General features: G+C 36.9%; 1 protein-coding gene across 1 annotated transcript; it reads right to left on the bottom strand.

Annotated features, from left to right (window-relative positions):
* Positions 1 to 773: 773 nt before the first annotated feature.
* LOC113111891 (arginase-1) lies at positions 774 to 9360 on the bottom strand. The gene is made up of 8 exons (XM_026277075.1): positions 9109 to 9360; positions 8890 to 8962; positions 6861 to 7035; positions 6626 to 6785; positions 2775 to 2869; positions 2581 to 2685; positions 2369 to 2505; positions 774 to 1240 (listed from the first exon to the last, which is right to left on the bottom strand). The coding sequence occupies exons 1-8, from the start codon at positions 9223 to 9225 to the stop codon at positions 1077 to 1079; spliced, it is 1026 nt and encodes a 341-aa protein (XP_026132860.1). The 5' UTR covers positions 9226 to 9360; the 3' UTR covers positions 774 to 1076.
* Between the last annotated feature and the right edge of the window lie 221 nt (positions 9361 to 9581).

Below are 9581 nucleotides of genomic sequence, written 5' to 3'. Positions count from 1 at the left end.
CGGTTTATTGGTTTTCGGTTTATGTATACACTTTATTTTACAATATATTTTTTTTAAGGCCATTGTTAGATGCCAGTGTTTCCTGTCATAGCTATGCAAAACATTGATTCAAATAATATAGCTATTAAATGGTTTCTTGTTATGATTTGGAATCTGTATTAATCGCAGAATTATTATTGTTATTATTATTCTTTTTGGTGGTGGCTGTGCTTTACAATTAAATTATTAGTATGTTAATTTCAAATGAAGTAGGATTTTGAAAGTCTGACAGTAATAAGTGTTGAGTACTAAGGTTAGCCCTGCCTGCTTTAAATGTTTCAGTGATTAACAAATGAAAACATTTGTTAGAAATTTAGAAAAGTAATCATATGTAATCAGTTAATTACTTTAATAAAGTAAATGAAATAGTTGCACAAATGTTACATCTTAAATATGGTATATTGTAATCTGTAACCTATTACACTTTCCAACACTGCTCATTGTTAGTCAGGTTCCTACATTAACTGAACCGTGTTACTACATGTTGATATCAGACCATCCAAAGATGTTCTGTGCTAGTCTTGGTTATGAACATATGACGGGGCTTATCCAATAATTTTTTTTTTTTAATACATAAGCAATACATAATCAACAAAATATAAAACTCTTGTTTTAGTGCATTGATTGATTGACAGCTGAGGAGGTATCAAGTGACTCCGAGAGTGTCAGAGACACAATTTTCAATATAATAGAAAAGTAACTGTTTATTATAATGTCACACATAACTAGCAAAATATTTTTCAATAAAATTATTTTATTTCTTGCATTAAACATGGTTAACCTGGCAACAATGTTTTTTTTTTTGTTAAAATTATGTTGCCTTTGAAAAAACAACAACAATCATATTCAGATACAGCTTTTTAAATTCTGCATATATATATATACTGTGGTATAATTTGCATATATCTTTGGAATTCACTTATACAGGAATAAAATAAATGGAAATTACCATTTTAAATTCAATTTAAATGGCAAGATGGCCTAAATAATGATGCCAATAAGTAAAAATAAAAATAAAAACAAATAAAGCCTGTGATTTATGGATTTGGAATTTGGTAATCAGGCTCATGAGACCCCTCGCGGACCCGTCCGAAGCAGCCCAGTAACAGATCCACTGCAGCGTTTACTGTTGATTTAATTTCCTCCTCTGTTTTACCCTGCTTTGGGTTCACTTCCACCATGTCTACAGCAGAGAGAAGACCTGGAGGGAAATCAAAAACATACATTCATCTCAACATGCCAAAGAAAGATCAAGAATGTTAATGAAATTGCTCATTTAGCAATAGCTAAGCAGAAAAATGTTGGGGGGTTTCAATGCTGTTTCATGCATTCAGATTTTACACTGTTAAAGAGTTGGATGCTCATGCTTAACTTGGCCAAAGTAAAAAAAGAAAACATAAAAGAAAAAATGATTTTGGATTTATAACAGAGAATTTATGTGCAAAATACACACGTGCGGTTTTCTTACAAGTTTCGGAAAGTTTTTTTCAATTGTGGCTCTACATTGACATCATGAAGGGTGGAACTCCTTAAATGGGCATTTCTCCTCGACCAGAACGAGAGCAAGAGCGTGCCCATCATTGCACTTCATTCAGCAGCACTGCACGGGGCTCACTCGGGAAGAATGTCTCTAAAAAGATGTGTTTTTGGTTGTAAGGGAAAGATAACCTAGTTCAGCTTCCCTAAGAACAAAGCATTATGTAAACAGCGGATGCAGTTTGTTTTCAGGAGCAGCAATGGAGTTTCGCAAGTGTGTTTGTTGACAAACGTTTTTATAAACAAGGCCCAGTTCGGCGTTGGATCTACACATCATTTGATACTTAAAAGATGGAGTGGTCCCAGCTATAAAAGATCCGGTCATGATTCAGAACTGCAGACGGAAAGTGAAACTGCATCAAATTTCTGTGTTTTGTTGGCAATCGGTGCTCAAGTGCTTGGTACTCTTTAGCTCCGCCCACACCATGCCTCCAGGAGCTTTTTTCAGAGAGAATCATAAAGCTTTATTTTTTTATCTTTATTTTATAAATATGACAAAAAAAAAACTTTTTTGAGATATAAAGGATGCAGTACTACTCTGTGGGTACTCAAGATTAATATGAGATTGGGTGAAATCGTGTGTTTTAAAACGTAGAATGTTATGAATTTATTCATTGACTGGGCTGTTGTTTTGAAACTGACACAAGGGGGAGCTAAATCATTTGTTCATCAGACAAGTGTGCTTGGATTTTTGTTTATCATTTCAGAAAAGCCAGATTGCTGCCAGTTTGTTGGCTTGGAAGTTTTAGAAATCTCTTACAATTTAGAGATCGAGATATCCTCAGGTTCTCACCTGTCTGACAGATGTGTTCAGTGATGTAAATGCCCTCTCTGTAGGTCAGTCCTCCCGCTGCAGGTGTGCCTGTTGCAGGTGAGACCGATGGGTCCAGTGCATCAATGTCAAAACTGAGGTGGATGGGTTTTTTCACCCTGATACAGAAAGAGTAGCAAAGCTTCAATACATATGGACTCTTATGAAAATTAGAAAATAAGTCACACACTTACTTTGAAAACATGTGATCACACGTCTGCTCCATTACTTTTGCTATTCCAAGCCGATCAACCTCTGTCATGGAGAACGTTTTGATTCCAAGGTGCTTCAGGATATAACTGATGATGCAAGTGAGATTTGGACTTCATAACGAATCATGAAATGGTGATATGATGCATGAATTATTTTGTAGAATCTATAGACTTACTGTTCTTCTGGGTCCACATCTCTGAGTCCAATGTAGACAATGTCCTTAGCTGCGACACAAGGCTTTATCCATGAGAAATTTGGAATTATGGGAATCTAAGAAAGATTACAAAATTTTCAATGTTTTAAATCATAAATGTCATCTCAAATAAACCTAAAGGAGTGGACCCTATTAATAGTAGTATTTCACTTAAATCTCAAACAGGAATAAAAAAAAAAAAATTAAGAAACACTTTGAAAACACCTCAGATCTCAATGGGGAAAAATATCATGCTGGATATCTATACTGATATGGACTGGTTAATGTGTTTGGAACTAAATGATGCCACATCGTTTGATGGAAATGAAAATGACCAACCTACAGATTGCTGAATTCAAAAACACCCTGAAAATCAAAGTGTAAAAATGATGTAGCATGGTAATCCATTTAGCTGAATTTTCATTGCAGCAACCCATAATGGTACCCTTGTGCTTGTATGTATGTCTGACAACGGCGGGGCCGTTCAATGGTATCAATTCCTTCATCCTCCAGGATCTGCCTGCATACTCTGGCTACACAAGGTCGGGCATTGTCATGCACCAGGAGGAACCCAGGACCCACTGCACCAGCACCAGATCTGACAATGGGTCCAGTGATTTCATCCCGATACTTAATGGCAGTCAGGGTGCCATTGTCTAGCCTGTAGAGGTCTGTGTGTCCCTCCATAGATATGACTCCCCAGACAATCACTGACCCACCAACAAACCAGTCATCCTGAACGATGTTACAGGCAGCGTAACATTCTCCAAGGCCTCTCCAGACTCTTTCATGTCTGTCACATGTGCTCATGTGTTAACCTGCTGTCTTCTGTAAAAAGCACAGGGTGCCAGTGGCAGACCTGCCAATTCTGGTGTTCAGTGCCAAATACCAATCGAGCTCCACGGTGCTGGGCAGTGAGCACAGAGCTCACTAGAGGACGTCTGGCCCTCAGACCACCCTCATGAAGTCTGTTTCTGATTGGTCAGAGACATTCACACCAGTTGCCTGCTGGAGGTCATTCTGTATGGTCCAGGTATCACCTCATGCTACCAGTAGTGACACTGACCCTAGCTAGCCAAATGCAAAACTAGTGAAAAACAGTCAGAATAGAGTAGGGGGGAGTGGGGAAAACTGTCAGTGGCCTCCACCTGTAAAACCATTCTTTTTAGTATTTTAGTTTTGAGTGTTGTCTCTTTGTTGCCCATCTAGTGCACCTGTTGTTAATTTCATTAACACCAAAGAAGCTAAAACTGATTAACAACCCCCTCTGCTACTGAAATGACCAGGGGGCTGTTTCATAAAACAGGTTTAGCAAATAAGCCAGGCTTATTTCAGTTAGTCTGACTTATTGCCACTTGATTTGGTTTCTGAAAGCAAAATTACAATAGCTCAGACTCAGACACTGTGGCAACTTAAGCTGAGCTCCTCTAACACTGACCAATAGGAACGCATCAATATTACCACTGTCTCACATGCAATTAATTGACTTTATTCTTAGTCCAAAAATAAAAACATCAGTTAAAATTGATTGAGTCTGATTTCTATTATTTATTCTTTTTATTCAGTTAGCCTGCTCCTGACCAGGGGCCCGTTCTTCGTACGTCGCTAACTCAGTTAGCTGGATTTGATTGTTGATGATTTGGCATGATCTTGTATTATTTGGTTGTATTATAATTAATTTAAGTCTTACACACATGCTATACAGATAAAAATGTCTGCTAAGTGTCTAAATATAAATGTACTGTGTATATATAGCAAACATGCATATGTATGTATGTACAGTATTGTTCAAAATAATAGCAGTACAATGTGACTAACCAGAATAATCAAGGTTTTTAGTATATTTTTTATTGCTACGTGGCAAACAAGTTACCAGTAGGTTCAGTAGATTGTCAGAAAACAAACAAGACCCAGCATTCATGATATGCACGCTCTTAAGGCTGTGCAATTGGGCAATTAGTTGAATTAGTTGAAAGGGGTGTGTTCAAAAAAATAGCAGTGTCTACCTTTGACTGTACAAACTCAAAATTATTTTGTACAAAATTTTTTTTTTCTGGGATTTAGCAATCCTGTGAATCACTAAACTAATATTTAGTTGTATGACCACAGTTTTTTAAAACTGCTTGACATCTGTGTGGCATGGAGTCAACCAACTTGTGGCACCTCTCAGCTGTTATTCCACTCCATGATTCTTTAACAACATTCCACAATTCATTCACATTTCTTGGTTTTGCTTCAGAAACAGCATTTTTGATATCACCCCACAAGTTCTCAATTGGATTAAGGTCTGGAGATTGGGCTGGCCACTCCATAACATTAATTTTGTTGGTTTGGAACCAAGACTTTGCCCGTTTACTAGTGTGTTTTGGGTCATTGTCTTGTTGAAACAACCATTTCAAGGGCATGTCCTCTTCAGCATAGGGCAACATGACCTCTTCAAGTATTTTAACATATGCAAACTGATCCATGATCCCTGGTATGCGATAAATAGGCCCAACACCATAGTAGGAGAAACATGCCCATATCATGATGCTTGCACCTCCATGCTTCACTGTCTTCACTGTGTACTGTGGCTTGAATTCAGAGTTTGGGGGTCGTCTCACAAACTGCCTGTGGCCCTTGGACCCAAAAAGAACAATTTTACTCTCATCAGTCCACAAAATGTTCCTCCATTTCTCTTTAGGCCAGTTGATGTGTTCTTTGGCAAATTGTAACCTCTTCTGCACATGCCTTTTTTTTAACAGAGGGACTTTGCGGGGGATTCTTGAAAATAGATTAGCTTCACACAGACGTCTTCTAACTGTCACAGTACTTACAGGTAACTCCAGACTGTCTTTGATCATCCTGGAGGTGATCATTGGCTGAGCCTTTGCCATTCTGGTTATTCTTCTATCCATTTTGATGGTTGTCTTCCGTTTTCTTCCACGTCTCTCTGGTTTTGCTCTCCATTTTAAGGCATTGGAGATCATTTTAGCTGAACAGCCTATCATTTTTTGCACCTCTTTATAGGTTTTCCCCTCTCTAATCAACTTTTTAATCAAAGTACGCTGTTCTTCTGAACAATGTCTTGAACGACCCATTTTCCTCAGCTTTCAAATGCATGTTCAACAAGTGTTGGCTTCATCCTTAAATAGGGGCCACCTGATTCACACCTGTTTCTTCACAAAATTGATGACCTCAGTGATTGAATGCCACACTGCTATTTTTTTGAACACACCCCTTTCAACTAATTCAACTAATTGCCCAATTGCACAGCCTTAAGAGCGTGCATATCATGAATGCTGGGTCTCATTTGTTTTCTGAGAATCTACTGAACCTACTGGTAACTTGTTTGCCACGTAGCAATAAAAAAATATACGAAAAACCTTGATTATTCTGGTTAGTCACATTGTACTGCTATTATTTTGAACAATACTGTATATATACTTCACTAGAATAAAAATGAGAATCATGAATTACTGCAATTACTGCTAATGTCACTTAATGTCAATGGGAGTTTCAGGAGAAATATTTTTTGTGTTATTTGTGCACACCAGTAATGTCACAATACAAAACAGTCCTAATGGTTTTCTAAAAAAGGACATAAACATGTTTTTCTGAGAGTTTTATCAAATTTTCTATGAACTATCCACTAAGGTAGCTGTTAATGTTTATTAGTTATGAGTGAGCTAAAGACAAAGATACTGACAAATGCACGTCAGCCATGGTCAGGAAGTTAAAGTCGAACATCTCTTAAGGTTTTCTGTGATTAGACTGACAGTAACACAATGACTGTGTAACATATTACACAAACTTTAACAAAGGTGCTGAAATGATTAAAGACCATCGTTCACCTTTGAGTGCAGTTCATGGATGAGGTACGACAGCGGTTGTCCGTGAATGTTTCCAGTTGGTGTGGTTAAAGGTGTGTTGATATCTGCGTGTGCATCCACCCATAAAACACTCAGCTCATGTCTTGAGGCAGCATGACCAGAGATCGAACCAATCGCCAAGCTGTAAAAAACAGCAAACATTTGCTGAGAATAGGCTCGAACATTAAACTGAGCAGAACTGGAAGCACACAATGACCTGTGGTCTCCTCCCAGCATCACACAAGTGTTGCCATCGCTCTTGATCTTCTGCACAGCTCCTGCGAGCAGCTCATTGGCACGGCCGACTGCTCTCGGAGTCTTCAGTCTGCCAACTGGCTCATCATTGGGGATGTCCTCAAAAGTCAGATTCCCATAATCCTTCACTACACAACCTGGTGAGGGACAAAGGGCTTTCTATTATCATTTACATGTAACTGATTTGATTTTGTAGCTTTAACACACAAAAGGAAAAGTGTACTGGCCTATCTATCTATCCATCCATCCATCTAGATTTTTTATCTGATTTTTGGCATCATTGGACTGGCATACAGTCCCATGATCCTTCAGAAATCATTCTAATATTCTGATAAGCTGCTCAAAAAAAACATTTACTGTCATTAGGTTGAAAACAGCTGAGTAGATTGTTTTCAGGTTATTTTGATGAAAAGAAAGTTCGGAAGAGCAGCATTTATCTGAAACAGAAATCTTTTGTAACATTATAAATGTCTTCATCATCCCTTTATATATGCACACACACACTGACTCCAAATTTTAAACGGTATAGTGTGTAATAATGTTACAAAAGCTGTTTATTTCAGATAAATGCTGATCTTTGGATCGTTCTATTCGTCAAAGAATCCTGAAAAACCAGATTCAGCTGTCAAGTCATTCACTGAAAACATATTGTTTTGATGCACAGTGTCAGGTTTGAGTCACCAATTATGTTTCCATTCCCTTTTTAATATAATAACTTATTGGCATGATTGTGTGTTGTGTGCACATACAATATTGCCTAAGCATTATTACACCAAAAATATAAAGAAAATGAAATATCATATTACAATAACACAGATGATATAATTAGAGTAAGGTTATTATTATTATTATTATTATTATTATTAATTTCATCCATTTCTTCTGAACTGGAAAAGTAGGGCACAAAGTTTGCAAAAGTGTTTCTATCTCACTTCTTTATTCATTATCTCTGAGTGAAGAAGAAAAAATTATATTATTTCAAAGGTAAACTGGTAACTATAAGGCTGGAGACTGAACATTCACTTAAGGAAGTTTCAGAAGTGTGCTATATTGTTACTAAATGAATACTGTTGAAAGCATCCTTCAAATGTGTAAAAATCTTGGAATTAATATTTAAATAAGTCACTCATTTTAGACAGTCTGTCCCAGGTTTAGCTTTCAGACCTGCAGAGTTCTCTCTTCTACCAACAGCTCACGTTTTTAAACATTACTGGGTTTGTTTGAGTTCAAATGTGCAAATACACGCTCGACTCTTATTCAGTAACAGAACTCGATCCAAAAAATAAGGGGACTAGTGCAACGTCAGTTGGTAAATAAATAAAAACCGCACATGGCAGCACTGGTCCTTGCATGGCATCAGTGCCTCTAGCCGTTTGTTTAAAGTTACTCTATAAAACATTTGTGAAACAACAGACAGATCAGATCAGATCTAGACACTTTTTTACGAAAGTGGCAATGATAAGTAATGATTGCGCAACACCTGACCTGAAAATAAACCTCAGCCATTGGAGGTATTGTATAATGACTAGTTGACAAATAACACATTACCATTCTTACGTCAAGATTTAGGTTAAAGTTTAAATGAATTTATATACAGCACAGTCTATATTTTTTTACATGCTATAACCATAGTCACAATTTAACTTTTTTTTTTTTATCAATTTTAAAAGGCATTTAATTACATTTCGACTTTTTAAAATGCAAACATCCCATACCCCATTTTATAAATGAAGTAACACTTTATTTTACAATGTCTTTGTTACACATACCTACTACAGTAATAGCAAGAAATAATACATAATTATATGCAACCCTAAACCAGATCCTAATTATAAACCTAACCTAACATTAATAAATATTTTATTCTGTACTTAAATTTATAACTACACAGTGACCCAGATTAATTAAAATAAAGTGTAGTTTAGAAGGAATATACTGTACTCAAACACTGATAAAAGCGGTGTAAATATCAGGAGGTGTAGCAGTGGTACCTTGCCCTTTAAGTTTCTGCACCAATCCAGCAGCTCGAATGAGGTCTGCTCCTCTCTGCACACCATCTCTCTGCTGCAGTGACAGTCAATAACATGAGCACTGGACCACTACCATACTGCACCATGTATGGATTTATATACAAACATATTCTTTTTTAAATATTTGTATTCAGTATTTCAAATGAGAATAGGACGTTTCTTAGGGAGTTTATATCTCACCTGTCCTTTAGAAAAAGGTGCACCTATTATTCCCACACAGTGATGATGATGGAGGTCTCTTGTGAATATGTGAAAAGCGGCTCGTAATCCGCTGAAGCTCTTCATCACTGTTATCATTAATCCAGCAGCAGTAGCCTATGGAGTAAGCGGCTCTAAAATCAAAGCAGATTACAGGACGTCTGACGACACGCGCACCGCTGACGGTCATTGGATTGCTCGCGCTCTTCTGTCTTAACCTGCGATTTCTTTTCGGTTTTGTTCAAGAAAAGTAAATGGGGAAGAACTGATTTTAGTTGACGCCATCGTCTAATTTGCATACGAAATGGTTAATTATCATAAAAAGAGCGTATGAAAATATAAACTTCTAGTAAGGATCAATAAATTATACATATTTATATTATATAGGCTAATATGATATTTAATTCGTCTTTAATTCGCCATTTTTTACTCTTTATTATATTTATATTTAGGTA

Source organism: Carassius auratus, chromosome 12, assembly GCF_003368295.1.
Source record: "Carassius auratus strain Wakin chromosome 12, ASM336829v1, whole genome shotgun sequence".
Classification (NCBI taxonomy): domain Eukaryota; kingdom Metazoa; phylum Chordata; class Actinopteri; order Cypriniformes; family Cyprinidae; genus Carassius; species Carassius auratus.
Note: the sequence above shows the minus strand (reverse complement) of the source record. Positions and strands in the feature narration are given on the sequence as shown.